The sequence below is a fragment of the Haliotis rufescens genome, unplaced genomic scaffold, assembly GCF_023055435.1.
Source record: "Haliotis rufescens isolate VD_foot unplaced genomic scaffold, xgHalRufe1.0.p SCAF_13, whole genome shotgun sequence".
Classification (NCBI taxonomy): domain Eukaryota; kingdom Metazoa; phylum Mollusca; class Gastropoda; order Lepetellida; family Haliotidae; genus Haliotis; species Haliotis rufescens.
In genome coordinates this window covers 13209181-13236170 of record NW_025963813.1, presented here as the reverse complement: position 1 = coordinate 13236170, position 26990 = coordinate 13209181, and the positions used below count along the sequence as shown (strand labels likewise).

The window sequence follows — 26990 nt, the reverse complement described above, 5'->3', positions numbered from 1 at the left end:
GAGCGAAAGTGCTTCGTGTGTGTGTGTGTGTGTGTGTCTTTTCCTTCAGATATTTGGCCGCTTTTTCCATTCACAGTTTTCAAATTTGGAATTTATTAGATGGAAGTTGCTCCGTACGGCACCATTGCCTGTACGATTGGGCTGGATATATTTTGTGTATTCACGGGTCCTTGATACGGAGTACTGTCCATTACATATGGTGACGTTATAACGGAGGTGTACTGTAACCGATGTATGTTGTATTCTATTAGGCTGAAAACTGTTACAGTTGATTTGACGTTTCTGAAATTGCCTTCTTGTCAAAAGTGTCCTTGGTATCCAGAGCCCTGACTGACACGTCGCCCGCCTCATTCCCCTCCCCCACGTCCACCTCCACCTGGTCCACGGCCCAGGGCTGCAGCTCCCCCCGGGCCTGGGTGCCGAACACCAAAGTTCCCAGGACACAGAATCCCGCACACACATAGAACACGTTCCGCCATTCTTCCTGGGTTTTCTGTGGGGAGAGACAGGGTGTTAGTAAAGTTGTATTTTTTTACGCCGCGTTTAGCATTATTCCGGCAGTGGAGGGAATAGAAATGGGCTTTTAGACATTATAGTGAGTGAGTATGGTTTTACGCCGCTTTTAGCAATATTCCAGCAATATCACGGCGGGGGACACCAGAAATGAGCTTCACACATTGTACCCATGTCGGGAATCGAACCCGGGTCTTCGGCGTGACGAGCGAACGCTTTAACCACTGGGCTACCCGACCGCCCCCTTAGACATTATACCTACTGGGGCATCGAACCCAGGTCTTTAGGCGAATGCTCTACTAACTTGGCCACCCAACCGCCCTGAGCGAAACAGTAAGGACCACTATTATCATAAAAGGTTGACAACATGTAATCAGGAACTAAAAAGACACTGGTCGATAGTAAGAGCACCGATCCATGCGTTCAAGTTAATGAGTTGGGTTTAACGCCTGTAACGGTATTCAGTCATGTTAAAGCGCGTCAGCTTTATGTGAGAGGGTGGTCAAACTTCCCGACGTCGTCACGGTAAATCATTAAGGTGTGGCATCAGTAAACTGCCGGACAAAAGAGTGAGTTAGTGAGTATGGTTTAACGTCACTTTTAGCAATATTTCAGCGATATCACGGCGGGGGACACCCTTATATGGGCTTCACACATTGTACCCATGTCGGGAATCGAACCTGGGTCTTCGGCGTGACGAGCGAACGCTTTAACCACTAGGCTACCCGACCGCCCCATTGGCGTAAGAATACATTTAGCATAGTCATGTGAATAAAAACAAACAACAGACAATTTGTGTGTGACTTCATTGATACAAAATAGAGCACAATGAAATTGCCATAATCGGCACTAAAGACACAGTTCATACGGCAGAAATACGGCATGATTGCATTTGTATGCGCCTTTGTCATCCAAAAACATTTCAATGTAAGAAAAAATTAACAGCAGTAAGTAAATAACATCATCATGCGCGAGAAGTCATTTGCAAGTTTGTGGCAGAGGCGAGAGGAGTGTTTTAATCACTGTTTATTACGGCAATTCGGCGTGGGTTTTTAAAAGCAAAATTAACATTAATCGTAAAAGTGCCACCTGAACTGTTGTTGCTCGATCGAAACACTGATGAAATGTGGTCGCGTTTTATTGAAGAAACGCATGAAACGTATGAAGCACGTGTTGAGTTCAAAGCAGGCGGCAGGGCGCAAAGGCAGCCACCGCACACCTCGCTATAGCGCGAACAGATGGCATTGTTGACCTCCCTGTTCACCTCAGAACAACGCGGTAAATGTGCTCAAGATTTTCATCCTGAAAGAATTGAGGATATTTCCCCGTGTTGTTCAGAGTTAATATGGGAATAACCATTCATGCTGTATATGTTTTTGTGGCCTCATACATGTATCTGCATAATATGAGACGGCGGGACGTTTGCATCGTTCAGCTTTTGCACCAAATATTGACGTGCACTGGGGTTTGTCAGTTCTGGTGGAATAATCGCCAGGTCTCAAACCACGGTAGAGCTTGTACAGTTTCATGGGACAACGAGCTTTATTTTCGAAAGTGGCAAACATTTTTGGAGTCACATCCCTAGTGCCCTTGGGATCGGAGTCTTGTCTTGTCTTTCCTGATTGTTCGGACTCCCACAACATTCCAATTCCATAGAGTGTCACACCTGTTTGGTAAGTTACCTTTACCCTTTGATTTTAATTGTTTTGTTTTGCTTTCATTATGTCTCTGTACTGAGTGAACTCAGTGTCATCTCGCAGTGTGAAGCTGCAATTGTGTCGGCGCAGGTATCCCTCAATTGACGACCCAATCCTCCGCAGTGTGGTAGTTTCAAATTCACCTCCATCCTCTTTCCGCACAGAAATTATGAATTTGCAGATTATTGTGTTGAGATCTTTGGGTGGAATTTCACTTCTAAGACGACCTTCGCCGATAGACAATAAAGCTGGTTCAACAATTTCAAGTCATGAAGGGTCTTTCTAGCAGTGTTTTGATTTTCCTGCATATCAATCATTTTGTTAACATCACTATAATCGACTTCGATAAAGCGTGGTTTGGATTGGCTTTAGGTTGTGTACGGGAGTCACGCGACCCTGTAGTTGTGAAACTTGAACTTGACCGTGATGACGTTCACGCTGACGGTCGTCCACCTGGGCCCACTTGCACAAAGCGATCTCAGCGCTAAGATGATCGTAACTCTCATACTTTAACATAGGCTTACAATGTAGATATCGCTTGATCTCCTGTGGGAACCAGTTTGGGATAATAAACTAATGACGTCCCGTGTACAAACTAATGACCGTTATTGACGTCCCGTGTATTAACTATGGACGCCACGTGTATAAACTGATGACGTCCCGTGTATATACTGATGACGTCCTGTGTAAAAAATAATTACGTCTCGTGTAAAAACTTTTGACATCCCGCGTTTGAACAAATGACGTCCCGTGTATGAACTAATAACGTCCCGGGTATGAACTGATGACGTTCCGTGTATGAACTAATGACATCCCGTGTATAAACTGATTACGTCACATGTATAAACTAATAACGTCCCGCATATGAACAAATGACGTCCCGTGTATGAACTAATAACGTCCCGTGGATGAACTGATGACGTTCCGTGTATGAACTAATGACATCCCATGTATGAACTAATGACGTCACGTGTATGAACAAATGACGTCCCGTGTGTGAACCAGTGACGTCCCGTGTATAATCTAATGACGTCCTGTGTATAAACTAATGACGTTCCGTGTATGAATTAATGACGTTCCGTGTATGAACTTATGACCTTCCGTGTATGAACTAATGACGTCCCGTGTATGAACTAATGACGTCCCGTGTATGAACTAATGACGTCCCGTGTATGAACAAATGACATCCCGTGTATGAACTAGTGACGTCCCGTGTATAATCTAATGACGTCCTGTGTATAAACTAATGACGTCCTTTGTATAAACCAATGACATCACGTGTATGAACAAATGACGTCCCGTGTATGAACTAATGACGTCCCGTGTATGAACTAATGACATTCCGTGTATAATCTAATGACGTCCCGTGTATGAACTAATGCCGTCCTGTGTATGAACTAATGACGTCCTGTGTATAAAACCAATTACATCACGTGTATAAACTAATGACGTTCCGTGTATGAACTAATGACGTTCCATGTATGAACTTATGACGTCCCGTAAATGAACTAATGACGTCCCGTGTATGAACAAATGACGTCCCTTGTATGAACCAGTGACGTCCCGTGTATAAACTAATGACGTCCAGTGTATAAACTAATGACGTCCAGTTTTTGAACTAATGACGTCCCGTGGTGATTCGGGGTTAGAATTAGTCCTCAGCAACCTTCGATTGTAGTACGAGACGACTTTGAATGAATTGTATGTTCAGATTCGTTGCCTTGGTTACATGCTTACCCTTTTCGGTAAAAACCTGGTGTCATCACTGATTAGCAGTGAACCATTCATATAATTTTCCACAATATTTTGCCTTTTACGCCCAATGGGATCTGTTTCGATGGACAATCGAGTCTGATTATTCGATGGAGTTGAAGTTTTATATTTATGTCATAGCTTAGTGCGACTTTAAACAAAAAACAAACACACAAGCAAACACTTAATCGATGACAACCCTTCTACTTACGTTTGGGGTGAGGGCACCGACCACGAGGGGCGCCACCATCCCCGGGACCGTCGCAGCAGCGTTAATTATACCGAAGAGTATACCAGCGTATCTGCAACATGAATGTCGACATTGATTCACCGATACTATATACACAAACATGAACTATTTAAGGGAATGACGCTCTGATGATACACAAGCCAGCGGCGGATCCGGGAGAAAAAAAAGAGAAAAGGTGCGATATGGGGGGGGAGGGAACAAAATCTAAGCAATGTGCATACAAAATGTCATCGGATGTAAAAAGAAGGGGTGGCCACCCCCAGAACCACCCCTCTGAATCCGGCACTTCGCGTAATATTGCTTAGTGTGCCGTTAGATGACAACATGCAAAACGAAACTATGAAATTACGTCAGATATTCTACCTCTACTGGTTGAGCAAGTCCCTTGGGCACGCCAGAAACCTATGATTGTGGGTTCGAATCCCGGTTCGCCCCGATTATGTTTCTAGGTTTGTCAGCACCATACCCGTGCTCGTGGGTTTCACCGAAGTGGTAAACGTCTGATACCTGCATCACTTCGGGCTTTCCTCCCACATTAAGCTGGCACGCCGTGATATAACTGGAATACTGTTAAAAGCGGCATTAAACCCAACTCACTCACTCACTCACTCACTCACTCACTCATATCAGTACTCTGTATATCAGCACATTGTTTATCCGCACACTGTTTATCCGCATGCTATATGTCCGCACGTTATATCATATCAGTACACTGTATATCAGAACATTGTTTATCCGCACACTATGTCTGCACACCGTATGTCCGCACACTGTATGTCCGCGCAGAGTGCATCACTGTACACTTACATCACTACAGATAAACAAAATGGCGCCATCTCCTGTCCCTGAAGTACACATTTAACTATGACAACCTATTTTATTACCGATTCAAACAACGTGGAACTACACATTACAGAATGAGTTGTCCTATCTTGAATTAAGAGGTTCAAGAAACCCTACCTTGGTGCGAAGTCGATAGTGTTGACAAGGTAGCCTGCAGACGCCATCCCAACAAACCACATGGCTATCGTCAACAAAACTATTGTGATATAGCGGTGCTCCACGCCCACAAACCCCGTCCCAATCAGACATGCACCTGCCCCTAGGAACGCTGAAATGGAAAATATTTGTGATACAAAATGATTTGGTAGGAAAACATGTGCAGTGCAACCCCATTTTAGTTCGGAAACTCTCTTCTTGGGCGTTTGCCGTTGAAGGTGTATTCCTACACAAATGTAGTAGTAGCAGTGGCAGTAGTGGTAGTGGTGGTGGTAGTAGTGGTGGTGGTGGTGGTGGTATTGGCGGTCGTAGTAGTAGTAGTAGTAAATAGTAGTGGTAGTGGTAGTGGTGGCAGTAGTAGTAGTGGTGGCAGTAGGAGTAGTAGTAATAATAATAGTTGCACTAGTTGTAGAAGCAAAAGTAGTGGTGGTGGTAGTAGTATATAGTAGTAGTAGTGGTGGCAGTAGCAGTAGTAGAAGTAGTATTAGTAGTAATATTAGTTGCACTAGTTGTAGAAGCAAAAGTAGTAGTAGTGGTGGCCACTTTAAGCAATATTCCAGCAATATCACGGCGGGGGACACCAGAAAATGGGCTTCACACATTGTACCCATGTCGGGAATCGAACCCGGGTCTTCGGCGTGACGAGCGAACGCTTTAACCACAAGGCTACCCGACCGCCCCTGATGCAGTGGACAATAAGATGGCATGTAATGTTTAATGACGATACAATTCACCGTCCTCATTAACATGCTTTTATTTCAACAAAAGACTTAATGTTATGGTGAAGGGAATTATAATTTGTAAGAAGTCAGTGATCAAACTAAGTGCAGAAGGGAAGGACAGAGAAACCATGCCCCGATATTGTTAAGAAAAATCACGTCAATTTGGTCAAACAGGACTCAACTCAAACGCCTGAAATATTAAACCGTTTGTGTGAACTTATGCAACGATCCATAAAGCGTTAAAACAGTTCAAGGTGCGACACAGATCTGGTCGAACTCTGAAAACAAAGCCACCATTTATAACGTCATTGCCCGATATTACAATGCGTATGTGTACTGTTACTAACAGATACAATGCGTATGTGTACTGTTACTAACAGATACAATGTGTGTATCTACTGTTACTAACAGATACAATGTGTGTATCTACTGTTACTAACAGATACAATGTGTGTATCTACTGTTACTAACAGATACAATGTGTGTATCTTCTGTTACTAACAGATACAATGTGTGTATCTACTGTTACTAACAGATTCAATGTGTGTATCTTCTGTTACTGACAGATACAATGTGTGTATCTACTGTTACTAACAGATACAATGTGTGTATCTACTGTTACTAACAGATACAATGTGTGTATCTACTGTTACTAACAAATACAATGTGTGTATCTACTGTTACTAACAGATACAATGTGTGTATCTTCTGTTACTGACATATACAATCATGTGTGTATCTACTGTTACTGACAGATACAATGTGTGTATCTACTGTTACTGACATATACAATGTGTGTATCTACTGTTACTGACATATATAACGTGTGTATCTACTGTTACTAACAGATACAATGTGTGTATCTACTTTTACTGACATATACAATGTGTGTATCTACTTTTACTGACATATACAATGTGTGTATCTACTTTTACTGACATATGCAATGTGTGTATCTACTGTTACTGACAGATACAACGTGTGTATCTACTCTTACTGACATATACAATCATGTGTGTATCTTCTGTTACTGACATATACAATGTGTGTATCTACTGATACTGACATATACAATGTGTGTATCTACTGGTACTGACATAAACAATGTCTGTATCTACTGTTACTGACATATGCAATGTGTGTATCTACTGTTACTGACATATACAATGTTTGTATCTACTGTTACTGACATATGCAATGTGTGTATCTACTGGTACTGACATAAACAATGTCTGTATCTACTGTTACTGACATATGCAATGTGTGTATCTACTGTTACTGACATATACAATGTGTGTATCTACTGTTACTGACATATACAATGTGTGTATCTACTGTTACTGACATATACAATGTGTGTATCTACTGTTACTGACATATACAATGTGTATATCTACTGTTACTGACATATACACTGTGTATATCTACTGTTACTGACATATACACTGTGTATATCTACTGTTACTGACATATACAATGTGTGTATCTACTGTTACTGACATATACAATGTGTATATCTACTGTTACTGACATATACACTGTGTATATCTACTGTTACTGACATATACACTGTGTATATCTACTGTTACTGACATATACAATGTGTGTATCTACTGTTACTGACATATACAATGTGTGTATCTACTGTTACTGACATATACAATGTGTGTATCTACTGTTACTGACATAAACAATGTGTGTATCTACTGTTACTGACATATGCAATGTGTGTACTACTGTTACTGACATATACAATGTGTGTATCTACTGTTACTGACATATACAATGTGTGTATCTACTGTTACTGACATAAACAATGTGTGTATCTACTCTTACTGACATATGCAATGTGTGTATCTACTGTTACTGACATATACAATGTGTGTATCTACTCTTACTGACATATACAATGTGTGTATCTACTGTTACTGACATATACAATGTGTATATCTACTGTTACTGACATATACACTGTGTATATCTACTGTTACTGACATATACACTGTGTATATCTACTGTTACTGACATATACAATGTGTGTATCTACTGATACTGACACATACAATGTGTGTATCTACTGGTACTGACATATACAATGTGTGTATCTACTGTTACTGACATATACAATGTGTGTATCTACTGTTACTGACATATACAATGTGTGTATCTACAGGTACTGACATATAGACTGGAAGATCCTCCGGGTGGCCGTCGTGCTGAGGTATTTCCTTGACCGGATGTAGTCGGCCACTTGACCAGACAACATTCCGGACACGGCCTGGCTCACGTAGGGAATGGACGACAGCAAGCCGTTCTTGTGAGAACAATTAAGATTGAGTTATTTTGAAATAGTGTAGATTATGTATTAGATTTTAGAAGAATGCGTTGTCCATGATGAACACAAAACACACATCAGGCAACGTTGAATATATGAAAATTAACACTTAATGTGAGTCTGGACAGTTTTACATTGTTTCAGAAATATTCGTTCAATATCGGGTCAACATCCAAGTGGAGAATCGACCCCGGGTCTTCCTGTGACAAGCGTACACTTTAACCACTAGGCTACCCCAGTGTAATCAGGAAGTGCGATTTCAGAACAACACATAGGTTTTTCCTCATGTTCGATGCAAGCTATAAGAATCATTTTTTAAATATAATTGATTTCAATTCCACCGGTATCGAAATACCCATAAGTCGAATGTATTTACATACGCACCTCGGCTATGTCGAAATCCATCACTTCTTTAAGGAATGTTGGTAAGTTTGTCAGTAGTGTGTATATTATCCAGTTAGAACACATTTGTGCAGTTAGACACGCCCACAGCGCCGGTGACTTCAGCAGGGCGGCCCATGGGGTCGAGAACGTCTAGAAAACAACGTTAACACCTCATTTGTGAAGTAATGGACACATCACTCCAATCTGTTCATTCCGAATGTAGAATAAACGAGAAGGGCAAGTTGATTCTACTTCCGGTTTGGTTTGGTTTGTTGTTTTACGCCGCACTCAGCAATATTCCAGCTATATGACGGCGGTCTGTAAATAATCGAGTCTGGACCAGACAATCCAGTGATTGACATCATGGGCTTCGATCCACGCAATTGGGGTACGATGACATGCATCAACCAAGTCAGCGAGCCTGACCACCCGATCCCGTTAGTCGCCTCTTACAAGCATAGTCGCCTTTTACGGCAAGCATGGGTTGCTGGAGACCGCTTCTACCCGGATCTTCACGGGTGATTCTACTTCCGCAATCAACAGATTCTCTGACGTTTACCATGTTATGGTTGATAAACTGAGGGCAAAAGAAAGTTCACCGAGTTAGTTTGTCTTAATATTAACGATACCTGTTGTTTTTCCCCTATACTGGTGATGATATAGTTCCTCTCTCTCTTCGTGATACGAGGGTGTTGAGCCGGTGTGCTGGCGACCGTTATATACCACAGCCCGCACCATAACAACGATATTCCACCTGTTGACGGGAAATATACAATGTTGTTCCAAAGTGGGTGATATCAACTAGTTCTTGAGAGAAAAGATAGCATTTATTGATTTCAAAGATTGAACAAATTCCTTGTTTCCTTTGGGCAAATATAATCGCCCTACATACGGATTGTATGTCCAAAACATTAATACATTTGTAGGCAAAGCTATGACAACATTTATGATGCCCCGACACATTTCTGAGTAAATGAGGGTGTGGGTGAGTGATGAGGATGGGTCGATGGCTGGGTGAGCAGGCTTTGAACAAGAGTCCAGATGATTCACGGCTGCTGGATGAAAACTTGAAGTGATGCAGGCCAAACCCACAACTTGAATTCACGATCACTGGTTCTGGATTGAGTGAGTGAGTGAGTTTGGTTTAACGCCGCTTTTAACATTATTCCAGTTATATCACGGCGTGTCAACGTAATGTAGGAGGAAAGTCCGAGGTGATGCAGGTCTCAGACGTTTACCGCTTAGATGAAACGCATAAGCACGGTCATGGTGCTGACAAACCTAGAAACATTATCGGGGCGAACCGAGATTCGAACCCACAATCACAGGTTTCTGGTGTGCCCAAGGGACGCAACTGGGCCACCCGTGCTTGTCGTTAAAGGCGACTAACGGGATCGGGTGGTCAAGCTCGCTGACTTGGTTGATGCATGTCATCGATCCCAATTGCGTGGATCGATGCTCATGATATTAATCCCTGGATTGTCTGGTCCAGACTCGATTATTTACAGACCGCCGTCATATAGCTGGAATATTGCTGAGTGCGGCGTTAAACAACAAACCAACCAACCAACCAACCAACTATCGGAGAAGACAAATATTGTTGAAATTAGATGAAGATCCTGATATTATGCATGGGCAGTAAGCAAAAAAAATCACTTTTTGTGCGATCGACAAAACACATGAGCTGACATGCTGTGTTGCATGGTGTCATCACTGAAGCATTCATGTGGCGGTTTTCACCGCTGTTTTACTATAATTATGAAGACGAATATATCGAATATTTCGTTGTAACAAATTACATATAAGGACTAATCGGTTGAAGCGTGAATGAATTTTGAAGTGTGAATGAATCTATTCACTTTAGAATCGGAATATGTTTATCTGAATTACCTGTAACATAGAAGATGGATCCCCATCCATTATCGAAGCCATATATGCACAAGAACCCCGATATAGCGAACGTTGCTATGTTACCAAACTGAGTTCCTGGAATGAAGAATATTAATAACAAAGAAACATGACAAAAAACAAAAACAGATTCCACTTGACAATGTGACAAATATTTCAGTCTGTACACATGCTCTCTGAAAAAAACTACTTTCGCAATTAACTTATTTTAAATAAAAAGAACATACACATGTAGTTTTTGTCAGTCAGAACATTTAGAAATGATGGCTTCAGAACACTTCTCCGTGACTTTCGATATGTAGACATTTGAGTGAGTGAGTGAGTTGGGTTTAACGCCGCTTTTAACAGTATTCCAGTTATACCACGGCGTGTCAGCTTAATGTGGGAGGAAAGCCCGAAGTGATGCAGGTCTTAGACGTTTACCACTTCGGTGAAACCCACGACCACGGGTATGGTGCTGACAAATCTAGAAACATAATCGGGGCGAACCGGGATTCGAACCCACAATCACAGGTTTCTGGCGTGCCCAAGGGACGCAACTCTGCACAGTGAAACAGAGATGTGCTGTTGTGACCAGATTTAAAAAGAGGTCGGAAAGGTTTTGTATTAGTGTTAGAGTTATCTGCCCTTGTTGTATGCATGCACATGCCAGGCTTTGATCAGAAATTCAAACCTTCGAATCTAATGTACCTGAATAACAGACAGCAGTGAGTTTAGTCCTCTCTAATGGCGGCGCCCATCTTCCCCACATGGATTGTAGAGATGGAAACAGGACTCCCTGGGGAGAGTAGAGAGTTTAGAATTAAAGTCGTGATCATTTTCTCCCTTGTGCTCGAGATAGAAATATACTCAACGTGATCAAATGATCATTCTTTATTGGACACGAACCTTTTAATCTGCTTCAGAATTGGTTAAGAGTAACACTATTGGAATTGTGATGATTTGTTTGTTGTTCTTTCCTTTAAGTGAGTGAGTGAGTATGGTTTTACGCCGCTTTTAGCAATATTCCAGCCTCAGTAAATTACAAAATACATGTACCGTATTTTCTCAACCAGAAGCCTGGCTCTAATACGCGCGTGACCGTAGTGACCGTTCCCTATAAATGTACATCTTCCCGAGGCAAGCGTGTCCATTAGCTTTTATCAAAGCCTAGTTTCTACCCTTGCCACATCAAGGCCACTTTTCTTGGCACGACCCTGGCGCCACCTCGCGTAGATCACGAGTTGTGATCGCTGTTCTTGTCTTGTATAGCTTCACAAAGATGGCGACGACCTTGTCGATCAGATAACGAAATCATTCGCAATTTCACCCCTGACACAAAAACATACGTAATCGTCTTTCGATGAAAAAGACGTGTCAACAAAGACAGACAGCGGTAAATCTCTTTTATACGAAGGTGTGCCAGTCGTGGATGTTCATTTTGTGAAACGTTCTCTGATTGGGCTATCGATATGTGCGATAGTCCAATCATATTTAGCACAAGGAAGTGGGCTTGATGTGGCAAGGTAGGATAGACTTTGATAAAAGGGCAAGTGGACGCTCATGCCTCGGGAAAATAATAACTGTACGTTTTGTATGACTGTACAATTTAGGATTTTTTATACGGTTGTAAGTTACCAATCCGCCAACATTCAGAATAGCCTCTAATACACACCGGTCTCTTATAGACCCTGGGTCAACGGTCTGCGCGAAATTAATAGACGTCCGAACGTCTAATAGAGGAAATACGGTGAGGGTAAAATTTCAGCTTGACAGTCATCTCTACCTCGGACGCGCCCAAAATCACGCGCAGCACATACACCAGGTAGATGGAAGTCCGGGCGCCGATTGGTAGAAGCAGTGAGGCGATCGAGCCAATCAGCATCCCGATAAACATGACGTACTTCCCACCATATCTATTTGCCAGTATTCCCGCGGGAATCTGTGTCACCATGTAGCCGTAGAAATACGAGCTGAGGATTCCAGACTGCCCTCCCTTGGACCAGTAGAACTCGGCATGCTGGAAATATAACGTGTAGAGTACATGTGTACAAGTAATAACATGTCAGGCTCACGGATCCCATCTTTGAACCATAACTGAAATAGGAGAGTGAGTGAGTGAGTGAGTGAGTGAGTGAGTGAGTGAGTGAGTGAGTGAGTGAGTGAGTGAGCGAGTAACACCAAGAAGAGTTCCTATGTGGGGAACCGTACCTGGGGCTTCGGCTTGACGAACGAACTCTTTAACCTCTAGGTAGTGGAGGAGTTAAAACACATATTATCTTGAATGCAATACTATAGACAAGGCAGGACACATGCCATCGAGACCCGTGAATATCCGGGTAGAATAGGTCTTCAGCAACCCATGGTTGCCGTAAAAGGCGTCTAACGCGATCGGGTGGTCAGGCTCGCTGACTTGGTTGATGCATGTCATCGTATCCCAATTTCGTGGATCGATGCTCATGGTGTCAATCACTTGATTGTCTGGTCCAGACTCGAGTATTTACAAACCGCCGTCAAAAAGCTGGAATATTGCTGAGTGTGGCGTTAACCAACAAACAAACAAACAAACAAACAAACATGAGCGATAACCAACGGTGGAACATGTGATCTTATTACGTCACAGTTGAATTCCCATTCTGCTCACGACACCAGTGTTACAACCGCCAGTGGAGGACTCGCGTTCAGGAAAACTCTGGGAAGAATTCATGTATTACCCTTGCTCTCGCTCGGGAAATATGATCTTGACTCGTGAAGATTCCGGGGTAGAATAGGTCTTCAGCAACCCATGCTGGCCGTAAAAGGCGACTATGCTTGTCGTAAAAGGCGACTAACGGGATCGGGTGGTCAGGCTCTCTGACTTGGTTGATGCATTTCATCGATCCCAATTGCGTGGATCGATGCTCATGATATCAATCATTGGATTGTGTGGTCCAGACTCGATTGTTTACAGACCGCCGTCATATAGCTGGAATATTGCTGAGTGTGGCGTTAAACAACAAACCAAACCAAAACCCATTCTGCTCACGACACCAGTGTTTCAACGACCAGTATAGGACTCGCGTTCAAGAAAAATCTTGAAAGAGTTCATGTCTTACCCTCGCTCTCGCTCGGGAAAAAGAAGAATCCTGACACTCGTTCCGTAAAATGAGTACCACTCGCATACTCGTATAATATTTTCCGAGTATTACTGAATCAGTAGAAGAAACAGTTATATTTGGGATAACACCTTCTTAGTAAAGTACAGATTCTCGTACTTGTTTTGCTTTGAGTCACGTCCGGGATGGGTGCACAAGTTGTCGGACTTTTATTTTTGTGGAAGTCTCGGTGGCTGAGTGGGTTGAACGCTGACTCTGGGTGCTGGCGATTAGAGACTCAACCCAAAAAAAGAACGAGAATCTTTACCTTCCCTAAGAAAGTGTTATCCCTAATATAGCATTTGTTACATTTGACCACTTTCTAAATGACATTGTGTGTTCGTGATATTTACCGTCTCAATTATTATCCCCCGCCCAACAAAGTTGGCGAGGGATATAGAAACGGGCTCCGTCAGTCCGTCCGTCCGTCCGTCGCGTTTCGTTTCCGGAGCATAGCTCAGAAACCGTTCAATATTTTTTCATGAAACTTTGCAGGTCTGTCAGGTACATGCTGAACTGGTGCCTTTAGCTATTTACAAATTTTAGATTTTTTTATTTTTTACGTTTCCATGGCAACAAGATGGACTTGGGTTCCAAACTCTTCTTTTATTTACAATTTACGACTCGGTTAACCAAGGTTAAGGTTTGTTTAGTTTAATTATGTCATAAATTCTGCAACAGGGGCGGGGGATATAGCCACGTATGTGGCAAACTCTTGTTTTAGTAACATTACTAAATGAAATACGTAACAGTGATATGAAGGTGATGATCACTGTACCTCCGACATTGACGATGTGGAATTAGTGTCGGTGTTGTTGACCATGCACACGATGGCGACGCTGAGGTTTGTACGGGCGGCGTATAGCATGATGCACCCGAACCAGCCAACGTAGGCCAGCAACCATCGTTGAGAACACAGACACGGTACTACAAAGGAAAACAAAAGCGTAGACAGCGTTTGGAAGAAAACCTGATGAACAGCTTTTGGGTAAAGGTGTGTGTGTGTGCGTGCCTGCTTGCCTGCGTGGAGACACAGGGAGAGAAGAGAGAGAGAGAGCGAAACAAAGAGAAGAGAGACAGACAGACAGACAGACAGACAAACAGACAGACAGAGGGAGAACAGAGAGAGAGAACCATGATGGCTATTGTTGTCAACGGAGTTTTAACACATTCTGTGAAACTCGCTTATCCGGACCCCGTTAATGCGGATAATTATTGTTTGGAACACAACCCCATGATAATAATTTGAACACCGGAAAGATTTATCTGGACACTTTAATTGGGAATGGTACCGTTAATTGTCAGTTAAAGACCGGGAAACCAAGAGAGAGTTTTTAGAATTTTAGGAATATTGAATCGATCGCAGTGCGAGAATGTTGCATCATGCTATGGGTTTTTAGTGGATTCAAACTTGAACCTGTGCCCGACAAGCGACAGCACTAACCCCGTAGGCTAACAAGAACTAAGCGAGAAGGGCCATCCGGTGCTCAATGCGTGGACGTCATACTTATAAGTTCTTGTATTATATTGTGTACCTTCCTGAGGATCAGAACTTTATCGCATTGTTTGATCGCCTCCGTGGTCTTGTGGTAGAGCGTCCGCCCGGAGAGCGGAAGGTCCGGGGTTCGATCACCGGCCGCGTCATAACAAAAGACGTTAAAAGATGGTACTTGTTGTTACCCTGTCTGGCGCTCGGCATTAAAGGGGCACTGATCTAACGCAATTCCCCGGACTGGTTGTTGCCTTTGTTATTGTTTTTTCCCCCGTGAGTACCCGGATGATACGCAATGCAACTGAGCGTGACCAGAGACTGGGCTACCGTCTGCAAGGACAGCTAAATAAACTTGGAGGCTGGAGGCAATATTTGTTTTACGCATTTTTGCATAAACACTGATTGGTTAACTGTGATCTATAAAGATTTCGACAAAGGGCGCATGTTAATTAATTTCTTCAGCCTAAACAAGCAGACAAAAAGAACAGCGGAGCTCATCGGATGTCGTCATTTGGAAATACCCCAGATGGTTATAGTTTTATACTAAAAAATGCATGAAAGCATTTTCGGATTTCGGCTTGCGTCGATAATACGATTACTACTCCCTTGTTGACATGCACGTTTTCTCGTATAACCCTTCACTTGTGTATTTGTCGTCATTCACTTGATGCTCAGTAAATGAATTTATTACAGGTACAATTAGTGGTAGCACCACTTAGATTACCTGACAAAGGTTCCCATTTGGCATTTATTGTGTCTGGGGTAATTATTCAATCTAAATCCAGGTTTGAAGTGAGGTGAAATGTGTGTTATGTAATATGCACGTGGCAGCCCAGCAAGAGGTGAATACTTTTTTTGTAAATCAACGGATCGTTCCTAGTCATCAAAGGATTAACAGAAAATACGTTGATTGATTAATCACTGTTATCTTTGCACAGTGGATATGTCAAAAGTGAGTGTTTACATGTCTAGGTTTACTAAAACAAAGGGAATACACTCATATCATGGCGTGAACTGCCGATGTAAAAACAACATACTTTGTTCAAAGGGTTAACTGATAATACGTTGATTGATTGCTCATTGTTATCTATCACTCAATGGATTTTTTAGAAACCGTGGACGTTATGAAAATAGTTGTCACGTGGGCTTTCTCAGCCGACCCTTGAGACTTGACACCCATGTGAAACACCTGAAACAATCTAAGTGATCAGTTGAGAAACGAACACGGGTTATAATATCCCGAAACGATATATATCTTTTAAAATATATGATTGTTACAGAGACACGTGACATCGAATAGGTTTCTTTGTACAGCTGCTGACAAGTGGGATATTGTTCCTTTGTGTGGATATTCACGGATACATTCCTCGAACAAGGACGCTGCCTAAAATTTATACACATAAATTTGGTAGGTTGTAATTATGATATTTGCATTTTGTTTTCCTTCATTTGAACCGATTCGTTCTTGTTTCTCTACGTCTTGGTTGGGAAATTCTTCAATGCGCGGTAGACGTTGTTTTCACAGGTCTTTTCCTTTGTAAGCGTGTATATATTACCGTCAATTTGTAAAATGTGATTCTCTCAGACAATTGATAAAATGTGTAAATATTTCAGTCATTTTGACTAAAAAATCTGTCCAGATTGATTAAGACGATCAAAAGGGCCTACACACATCACAACAGATTATTATGTAGGATTTGAAGCCAAACAACATAGAAATGTACTTTTCTCAACGTAACATTTTCAGTCTCTTGGTGATGACATTAAACATCAAAATGTTTGGAATTCGTTATCATAATAATACAGATGGAAATGTTTTTCAGTCACTTTGTAAAATAACTGAATATTTAGACGTTTAATAAATTTGTTAAACATTTGACAGTAAAAAAAAAATACACACTATAAAAAAAGCAATGCTCAGGTGAAATATGTACTTTGTGTTGCAAGTCAAAATAGTGTAAACGAAAATCGCAAAATTACCAAGCAAGTGACTTATCAAAACTTCGTGACCATTACCGATGCTACCCACAAAGATACCTACATTTCCTTATTATCTCGAAAACTGTATTTCATTTTGTTCAACAATGTGACCATACGCCCTTAATACTACCCATAAAAGCGACTAATGCGTTTACGAATGGCGCAGCAGAGGTCGCGAACTAGTCTAGATTTCTGCTATACATCCGGGTACTCACTGGGAAAAAACAATAACAAAGGCAACAACCAGTCCCGGGGAATTGCGTTAGATCAGTGCCCCTTTAAGGGGCTTAAACAAGGACTGGTCGGCTCGGAGTCAGTATACTGAGTGGGGTATTCATGTTAAACTGCGGAATGCTATCTCAGTGAGCTAGCACTATAAATCCGCATCAGTCCGAACTAGTACAAGCAGCCACACACACACACACACACACACACGTACATGCACGTCGCTATATAAGTGCAATAATGGTGGTATTTCGGAACTCCAACCATGGGCTTATTACTTTTTTCTCATACAAGGAATATATCAGGAACATTGTGCTTAAGGAACTCATAACAAGACAAAGCCAACGTCCAGATAGTTCAGGTGATGTGAAAAGAGCATTCGTCACCACTCGCCCTTTTCCGTAACCTGCAAGAAGGTTTGCGCGAAAGTCATGTGCGAAAATACATCACACCAACCAGAATGCGCGTACCATTCGTGACCAACTCGTGTTATTCCGGGACATGGCCATTTTTGCGACCGGGTTCCGGGCATACCTGAAATGATTGTCAACTCGTCGCGTTATGGTTCACATATATTTCCCCATATATTATATATATTTCAGATGCAATTTAAGGCACATATGGACATGCGGAATTATACAGTATGATTGAACACATTTAACTGTGTCTTGGGTATATTTTAAGATGCAATACATATGTAAATTCAAAAATTATTTCTGAGGGATTCTTGACGAAGAACTTGAAATCATACGCGCATTCTGATTGGTTTGTCGTATTTTCGCACATAACATTCATCGATAGGGAGACGAGTCTCCTTGCAAGTTACGGAAAGGTGCGAGTGGTGACGAATGTGCGCGTACGGCTTCAAGGTTTCGGCCAACGAATCTTTCCGGAATAGTTTTGATTTTACATCTAAAACTATACCCATGATTCAGTTAAATGTGTTGAGTTTTACCGTATAATACCGTCGGTCCTGATGTGTTTCAAATAGCTTCTGGAATATATTATAACATATATGGGGGTAATATTCGTGAATCATAACGCAGCGAGTTGACACTTATGTAAAGATAAGACATATGGATCAACATCTTTAAATACACTGAATGGATGAGAAACATATATACAAGCATGAGGTAGAGTTTATACAGATGTTTGTTTGTTTGTTGTTGTTTTACGCCGCCCTCAGCAATATTCCAGCTATATGACGGCGGTCTGTAAATAATCGAGCCTGGACCAGACAATCCAGTGATTGACATCATGGGCATCGATCCACGCAATTGGGATCGATGACATGCATCAACCAAGTCAGCGAGCCTGACCACCCGATCCCGTTAGTCGCCTCTGACGACAAGCACAGTCGCCTTTTACGGCAAGCATGGGTGGCTGAAGACCTATTCTACACCGGATCTTCACAGGTCGTTTATACAGTTGAGTAGATTGGGTGTGATTACAGTGGAGCTGAGAAGCCTGTCATGCACACAAGCCGGTAAATAAATGTCAGACACATTAACAAGGTGGTGAAGCCAGGAACATAAAGAAGGGGATAACGACTGGTTGGAATATTTGATGAGTTGATGGTACACAGGAGGTATGTAATAGTCTTGATCATGGCTCATTGATGGTTGGGGTATTCTTGGAATTGTCTCGAAGAAGACTTGATAATTCTTATATCTGTGCCCGTTTGCGCCGAGACGGAACCCCGTCGCAAAAAATTGGCCACGAGAGGGACACGAGTCGCTATTCGGCTTGTCTCGGATTAACACAAGTTGGTCACGAATGGTGAAAAGGGGTTTTAACAACGCGTTTATGATTATAACACTTATACAACGACGTCCATGCACGTGTGTTTGCGTGCGAATAAGCAAACGTGCGAGTGACCGTACGAGTTCTTTATACGTTTTTTTGTGCTAGCCCACAGAAACGCAATGCCGCAGTTATAATGAGGTTACCAAACACAGTACACTGACTCCGAGCTGAACTGTTCTTAACATAGGGAGACACAGTCACTGCTAAAAAATGTAATATAGGGAGGGTGACATAGTCATTGTTAAAAAAAGCTGTCGTGATGTAGGGAGACATAGTCACTGTTAACAGCTGTCGTGATGTAGGGAGACAGTCACTGTTAACAGCTGTCGTGATGTAGGGAGACATAGTCACTGTTAACAGCTGTCGTTGTGTAGGGAGACAGAGTCACTGTTAACAGCTGTCTTGATGTAGGGAGACAGAGTCACTGTTAACAGCTGTCGTGATGTAGGGAGACAGAGTCAATGTTAACAGCTGTCGTGATGTAGGGAGACAGAGTCACTGTTAACAGCTGTCGTGATGTAGGGAGACAGAGTCAATGTTAACAGCTGTCGTGATGTAGGGAGACAGAGTCAATGTTAACAGCTGTCGTGATGTAGGGAGACAGAGTCACTGTTAACAGCTGTCGTGATGTAGGGAGACAGAGTCAATGTTAACAGCTGTCGTGATGTAGGGAGACAGAGTCACTGTTAACAGCTGTCGTGATGTAGGGAGACATAGTCAATGTTAACAGCTATCGTGATGTAGGGAGACACAGTCACTGTTAACAGCTGTCGTGAAGTAGGGAGACATAGTCAATGTTAACAGCTGTCGTGATGTAGGGAGACAGAGTCACTGTTAACAGCTGTCGTGATGTAGGGAGGGTGACACAGTCACTGTTAAAAAACTGTCGTGGTGTAGGGAGACATAGTCACTGTTAACAGCTGTCGTGATGTAGGGAGACAGAGTCACTGTTAACAGCTATCGTGATGTAGGGAGACAGAGTCACTGTTAACAGCTGTCGTCATGTAGGGAGACATAGTCAATGTTAACAGCTATCGTGATGTAGGGTGACAGAGTCACTGTGAACAGCAGTCGTGATGTAGGGAGGGTGACACAGTCACTGTTAAAAAACTGTCGTGGTGTAGGGTGACATAGTCACTGTTAACAGCTGTCGTGATGTAGGGAGACAGAGTCACTGTTAACAGCTGTCGTTGTGTAGGGAGACACTGTCACTGTTAACAGCTGTCGTGATGTAGGATGACACAGTTAATGTTAACAGCTGTCGTGATGTAGGGAGACAGAGTCATTGTTAACAGCTGTCGCGATGTAGGGAGACATAGTCACTGTTAACAGCTGTCGTGATGTAGGGAGACATAGTCAATGTTAACAGCTGTCGTGATGTAGGGAGACAGAGTCACTGTTAACAGCTGCCGTGATGTAGGGAGACATAGTCATTGTTAACAACTGTCGTCATGTAGGGAGGGTGGCACAGTCACTGTTAAAAAAACTGTCGTCATGTAGGCAGGGTGACACAGTCACCGTTAAAAAACTGTCGTCATGTAGGGAGGGTGACACAGTCACCGTTAAAAAACTGTCGTCATGTAGGGAGACATAGTCAATGTTAACAGCTGTCGTGATGTAGGGAGACAGAGTCACTGTTAACAGCTGTCGTGATGTAGGGAGACAGAGTCACTGTTAACAGCTGTCGTGATGTAGGATGACACAGTTAATGTTAACAGCTGTCGTGATGTAGGGAGACAGAGTCACTGTTAACAGCTGTCGTGGTGTAGGGAGACATTGTCACTGTTAACAGCTGTCGTGATGTAGGATGACACAGTTAATGTTAACAGCTGTCGTGATGTAGGGAGACAGAGTCACTTTTAACAGCTGTCGTGATGTAGGGAGACAGAGTCAATGTTAACAGCTGTCGTGATGTAGGGAGACAGAGTCAATGTTAACAGCTGTCGTGATGTAGGGAGACAGAGTCAATGTTAACAGCTGTCGTGATGTAGGGAGACATATTCAATGTTAACAGCTGTCGTGATGTAGTGAGACATTGTCACTGTTAACAGCTATCGTGATGTAGGGAGACAGAGTCAATGTTAACAGCTGTCGTGATGTAGGGAGACAGAGTCAATGTTAACAGCTGTCGTGATGTAGGGTGACATTGTCACTGTTAACAGCTGTCGTGGTGCAGGGGGACATATTCACTGTTAACAGCTGTCGTGGTGTAGGGAGACATTGTCACTGTTAACAGCTGTCGTGATGTAGTGAGACATTGTCACTGTTAACAGCTGTCGTGATGTAGGGAGACAGAGTCAATGTTAACAGCTGTCGTGATGTAGGGAGACAGAGTCACTGTTAACAGCTGTCGTGATGTAGGGAGACATTGTCACTGTTAACAGCTGTCGTGGTGTAGGGGGACATTGTCACTGTTAACAGCTGTCGTGATGTAGGGAGACAGAGTCACTGTTAACAGCTGTCGTGATGTAGGGAGACAGAGTCAATGTTAACAGCTGTCGTGATGTAGGGAGACAGAGTCACTGTTAACAGCTGTCGTGATGTAGGGAGACATTGTCACTGTTAACAGCTGTCGTGGTGTAGGGGGACATTGTCACTGTTAACAGCTGTCGTGATGTAGGGAGACAGAGTCACTGTTAACAGCTGTCGTGGTGTAGGGGGACATTGTCACAGTTAACAGCTGTCGTGATGTAGGTAGACATGGTAAATGTTAACAGTTGTCGTGATGTAGGGAGGGCGACACAGTCACTGATAAAAAACTGTCGTGATATAATGGGGGAGACAGAGAAACTGCCATAATGTATGGAGACACAGTTCCTGTTACAACTGTCGTGATCTAGGTTGGCACAGTCACTGTTAACAGCTGCCGTGATTTACAGAGGCACGGACACTTAAAAATGTCGTGATACAGGGAGACACGGTCACTGTTATCATCTGTCGTCATATAGGGAGAATGACAAAATCATTGTTAGAGTGACACGTAGAGACATTGTCGGTCGTTGTCAAGATAGATCGGTGACATCAGACACAACCTCACACATTTCTACTGAATAAGCTACTAGAAAGCCTATGGGAAATACAAACAGCAGCACGAATTGAATTTTAAACTTTTGATAAAATCCCCGTCACATGCTCACCGTCATCTTCTTTGCCTCTTTTTGGCGCTATCAAAGGAGTAGATTCCGACATCCTTGTTCCTCCTCTTTCGTCTATACGTGTGACGACCTAGTTACAGATAATCTTTGACAAACCAAATATTGTCATCTCACACTTGTTACCTCGTGCTTTGTCACTGTTATTAATACCATCGCCGAGTGTGCGCAGGTCAAGTTTCAATACGGTGTTGCATTTGCGGGATAACTTACGGTGTCAGCTGTACTAGAGAAACATGAAGAAAAACGCATACCTGCATGTGATAATGACACGACAAGCATAGGGTAAGTACCAGTGATATATGTGATAAACAATTGATAACGAGTGGGCGTTGATGTTTCAGTTTCAACAATGTGAATATAGAGACCAAAAATGTTATGTTTATACTAGTATATTGAAAACAGGATTTCAGCAAAACATGTAAAATATTATACTGTATATAGACACCTTTCCGAGAACAACTGGTATTTGATAGTGATTCATAAACACATGCTCATGATACAGTAAACACGATAAGGATTTTTTATTTGACCTTTCTATTTACTGTGAAAATATAAAACGACGCATGCTTTAAGGATATTTTATTAATAAGCCTTATACCATACGGGTTCATTTACCTTACTTGTGACAAGCATGCGATAATACTGGTGATATCTGGAATAAACATTTGAAATCAGTAAGTAGGCGTCGGTGTGCAGCTAGATCATAGGTCGTAGCAGTGGTAGGAGTTGTGGTGGTGGTGGTAGAAGAGGTAGTAGTTGTGGTAGTGGTGGTGGTGGTGGTAGGAGTTGTGGTGGTGGTAGAAGGAGTAGTAGTTGTGGTGGTGGTTGGAGGATTTGTGGTGGTGGTTGGAGGATTTGTGATGGTGGTAGGAGGATTTGTGGTGGTGATGGTGGTAAGAGGAGTGGTGGTGGTAGGAGGAGTGGTGGTGGAGGTGGTGGTAGGAGTGGTAGTTGTGGTGGTGGTGGTAGGAGGCTTTGTGGTAATGGTGGTGGTGGTAGGAGTGGTAGTTGTGGCGTCGGTGGTGGTGGTGGTGGCAGGAGGAGTGGTAGTTGTGGTGGTGGTGGTGGTAGGAGGAGTGGCAGTTGTGGTGGTGGTTGGAGGAGTGGTGGTTGTGGTGGTGGTGTTGGTGGTAGGAGGAGTGGTGGTGGTGGTGGTGGTAGGAGTGGTGGTGGTAGGAGGAGTGGTGGTGGTGGTGGGTGGTAGGAGTGGCAGTTGTGGTGGTGGTTGGAGGAGTGGTGGTTGTGGTGGTGGTGGTGGTGGTAGGAGGAGTGGTGGTGGTGGTGGTGGTAGGAGTGGTAGTTGTGGTGTCGGTGGTAGTGGTGGTGGTGGTGGTGGTAGGAGGAGTGGTGGTTGAGGTGGTGGTTGGAGGAGTGGTGGTTGTGGTGGTGGTGGTGGTGGTTGGAGGATTTGTGGTGGTGGTAGGAGAATTTGTGGTGGTGGTGGTGGTGGTAGGAGTGGTAGTTGTGGTGTCGGTGGTGGTGGTGGTGGTGGTAGGAGGAGTGGTGGTGGTAGGAGGAGTGGTGGTGGTGGTGGTGGTGGTGGTGGTAGGAGTGGTAGTTGTGGTGGCGGTGGTGGTGGTAGGAGGAGTGGTAGTTGTGGTGGTGATGGTGGTAGGAGGAGTGGTGGTGGTAGGAGGAGTGGTGGTGGTGGTGGGTGGTAGGAGTGGTAGTTGTGGTGTCGGTGGTAGTGGTGGTGGTGGTGGTGGTAGGAGGAGTGGTGGTTGAGGTGGTGGTTGGAGGAGTGGTGGTTGTGGTGGTGGTGGTGGTGGTTGGAGGATTTGTGGTGGTGGTAGGAGAATTTGTGGTGGTGGTGGTGGTGGTAGGAGTGGTAGTTGTGGTGTCGGTGGTGGTGGTGGTGGTGGTAGGAGGAGTGGTGGTGGTAGGAGGAGTGGTGGTGGTAGGAGGAGTGGTGGTGGTGGTGGTGGTGGTGGTAGGAGTGGTAGTTGTGGTGGCGGTGGTGGTGGTAGGAGGAGTGGTAGTTGTGGTGGTGATGGTGGTAGGAGGAGTGGTGGTGGTAGGAGGAGTGGTGGTGGTGGTAGGAGTGGTAGTTGTGGTGGCGGTGGTGGTGGTAGGAGGAGTGGTAGTTGTGGTGGTGATGGTGGTAGGAGGAGTGGTGGTGGTAGGAGGAGTGGTGGTGGAGGTGGTGGTAGGAGTGGTAGTTGTGGTGGTGGTGGTGGCGGTAGGAGGAGTGGTAGTTGTGGTGGTGGTGGTGGTGTTTGTAGGAGGATTTGTGGTGGTGGTGGTGGTGGTAGGAGACGTGGTAGTTGTGTCGGTGGTGGTAGGAGTTGTGGTGGTGGTGGTGTCGTTAGTTGTGGTGGTGGTGGTTGGAGAAGTGGTGATGGTAGAAGGATTTGTGGTGGTGGTGGTGGTAGGAGTGGTAGTTGTGGTGTCGGTGGTGGTGGTGGTGGTAGGAGGAGTGGAAGTTGTGGTGGTGGTGGTGGTGGTGGTAGGAGTGGTAGTTGTGGTGGTGGTGGTGGTTGGAGAAGTTGTGGTGGTGGTTGGAGAAGTTGTGGTGGTAGAAGGATTTGTGGTGGTGGTGGTGGTAGGAGTGGTAGTTGTGGTGTCGGTGGTGGTGGTGGTGGTAGGAGGAGTGGTAGTTGTGGTGGTGGTGGTGGTTGGAGAAGTTGTGGTGGTGGTTGGAGAAGTTGTGGTGGTAGAAGGATTTGTGGTGGTGGTGGTGGTAGGAGTGGTAGTTGTGGTGTCGGTGGTGGTGGTGGTGGTAGGAGGAGTGGAAGTTGTGGTGGTGGTGGTTGGAGAAGTTGTGGTGGTAGAAGGATTTGTGGTGGTGGTGGTGATAGGAGTGGTAGTTGTGGTGTCGGTGGTGGTGGTGGTGGTAGGAGGAGTGGTAGTTGTGGTGGTGGTGGTGGTGGTGGTAGGAGTGGTAGTTGTGGTGGTGATGGTGGTAAGAGGAGTGGTGGTGGTAGGAGGAGTGGTGGTGGAGGTGGTGGTAGGAGTGGTAGTTGTGGTGGTGGTGGTGGTAGGAGGAGTGGTGGTGGGGGGTGGGTGGTAGGAGTGGTAGTTGTGGTGGTGATGGTGGTAGGAGGAGTGGTGGTGGTAGGAGGAGTGGTGGTGGAGGTGGTGGTAGGAGTGGTAGTTGTGGTGGTGGTGGTGGTAGGAGGAGTGGTGGTGGTAGGAGGAGTGGTAATTGTGGTGGCGGTGGTGGTGGTAGGAGGAGTGGTAATTGTGGTTGTGGTGGTAGGATGAGTGGTGGGGGAGGTGGTGGTGGTGGTGGTAGGAGTGGTAGTTATGGTGGTGGTGGTAGGAGGAGTGGTAGTTGTGATGGTGGTGGTGGTGGTAGGAGGAGTGGTGGTGGGGATGGTGGTAGTTGTGGTGGTGATGGTGGTAGGAGGAGTGGTGGTGGTGGTGGTGGTAGGAGGAGTGGTGGTTGTGGTGGTGGTAGGAGGAGTGGTGGTTGTGGTGGCGGTGGTGGTTGTGGTTATAGGAGGATTTGTGGTGGTGGTGGCGGTAGGAGTGGTAGTTGTGGTGTCGGTGGTGGTGGTGGTGGTGGTGGTAGGAGGAGTGGTAGTTGTGGTGGTGGTAGGAGGAGTGGTGGTTGTGGTGGCGGTGGTGGTTGTGGTTATAGGAGGATTTGTGGTGGTGGTGGCGGTAGGAGTGGTAGTTGTGGTGTTGGTGGTGGTGGTGGTGGTGGTAGGAGGAGTCGTAGTTGTGGTGGTGGTGGTGATGGTGGTAGGAGGAGTGGTAGTTGTGGTGGTGGTGGTGGTAGGAGGAGTGGTAGTTGTGGTGGTGGTTGGAGGAGTGGTTGTGGGGATGGTGGTAGTTGTGGTGGTGATGGTGGTAGGAGGAGTGGTGGTGGTAGGAGGAGTGGTGGTGGTAGGAGTGGTAGTTGTGGTGGCGGTGGTGGTGGTAGGAGGAGTGGTAGTTGTGATGGTGGTGGTGGTGGTAGGAGGAGTGGTGGTGGTAGGAGGAGTGGTAGTTGTGATGGTGGTGGTGGTGGTAGGAGGAGTGGTAGTTGTGGTGGTGGTGGTGGTAGGAGGAGTGGTAGTTGTGGTGGTGGTGGTGATGGTGGTAGGAGGAGTGGTAGTTGTGGTGGTGGTGGTGGTTGGAGGAGTGGTGGTTGTGGTGGTGGTAGAAGGATTTGTGGTGGTGGTGGTGGTGGTGGTAGGAGTGGTAGTTGTGGTGTCGATGGTGGTGGTGGTGGTAGGATGAGTGGTAGTTGTGGTGATGGTGGTGGTGGTTGGAGGAGTGGTGGTTGTGGTGGTAGTGGTAGTAATAGTAGTCGTAGTAGTCGTAGTAGTCGTAGTAGTAGTGGTAGTAGGAGTAGTGGTAGTAGGAGTAGTGGTAGTAGTAGTAGTAGTGGTAGTAATAGGAGTAGTAGTAGTAGTGGTAGTAGTAGTGGTAGTGGTAGTAGTAGTGGTAGTAATAGGAGTAGTGATAGTAGTAGTGGTAGTAGTAGTAGTGGTAGTAGAAGTAGTAGTAGTAGTGGTAGTACAAGTAGTGGTAGTAGTAGTAGTAGTTGTTGTTCTTGTTGTTGTAGTTGTAGTAGTTGTAGTAGTAGTTGTTGTCGCCCGTCGTCGGCTGGCTAAAGAGTCAGTACACCATTCTAGATTATGAATATGTCTTCGGGTAGTAACACATTACAGCTTACAATACCGCAGCTATTTCGAATTTATTTCACAATATCACAGCCGTACGTCATCC

At 44.4% G+C, this 26990-nt stretch overlaps 1 protein-coding gene and 1 pseudogene across 2 annotated transcripts; both read right to left on the bottom strand.

Annotated features, from left to right (window-relative positions):
* On the bottom strand, nucleotides 1-22578 carry LOC124121570 (uncharacterized transporter slc-17.2-like). 2 transcript variants are annotated; one of them, XM_048394207.1, is made up of 11 exons: nucleotides 22314-22578; nucleotides 14452-14600; nucleotides 12326-12559; nucleotides 11251-11338; nucleotides 10543-10638; nucleotides 9282-9406; nucleotides 8653-8802; nucleotides 8115-8247; nucleotides 5173-5323; nucleotides 4174-4264; nucleotides 1-493 (listed from the first exon to the last, which is right to left on the bottom strand). In XM_048394207.1, the coding sequence occupies exons 1-11, from the start codon at nucleotides 22363-22365 to the stop codon at nucleotides 263-265; spliced, it is 1500 nt and encodes a 499-aa protein (XP_048250164.1). In that variant the 5' UTR covers nucleotides 22366-22578; the 3' UTR covers nucleotides 1-262. The 2 variants fall into 2 exon arrangements, with proteins under 2 accessions (XP_048250164.1, XP_048250165.1); XM_048394208.1 differs by lacking the exon at nucleotides 14452-14600.
* LOC125378856 lies at nucleotides 22555-26332 on the bottom strand (annotated as a pseudogene).
* Between the last annotated feature and the right edge of the window lie 658 nt (nucleotides 26333-26990).

What these genes read in the sequence shown, in the direction of transcription:
- LOC124121570 (XM_048394207.1), bottom strand. Translation starts at nt 22,365, where the DNA reads ATGTCGGAATCTACTCCTTTGATAGCGCCAAAAAGAGGCAAAGAAGAT. An exon ending in AAGAGGCAAAGAAGATGACG is followed by an intron (nt 14,601 to 22,313) that starts GTGAGCATGTGA and finishes TTTCCTTTGTAG; the next exon opens with TACCGTGTCTGTGTTCTCAA. An exon ending in CACTGCTGTCTGTTATTCAG is followed by an intron (nt 10,639 to 11,250) that starts GTACATTAGATT and finishes TCTTCATTCCAG; the next exon opens with GAACTCAGTTTGGTAACATA.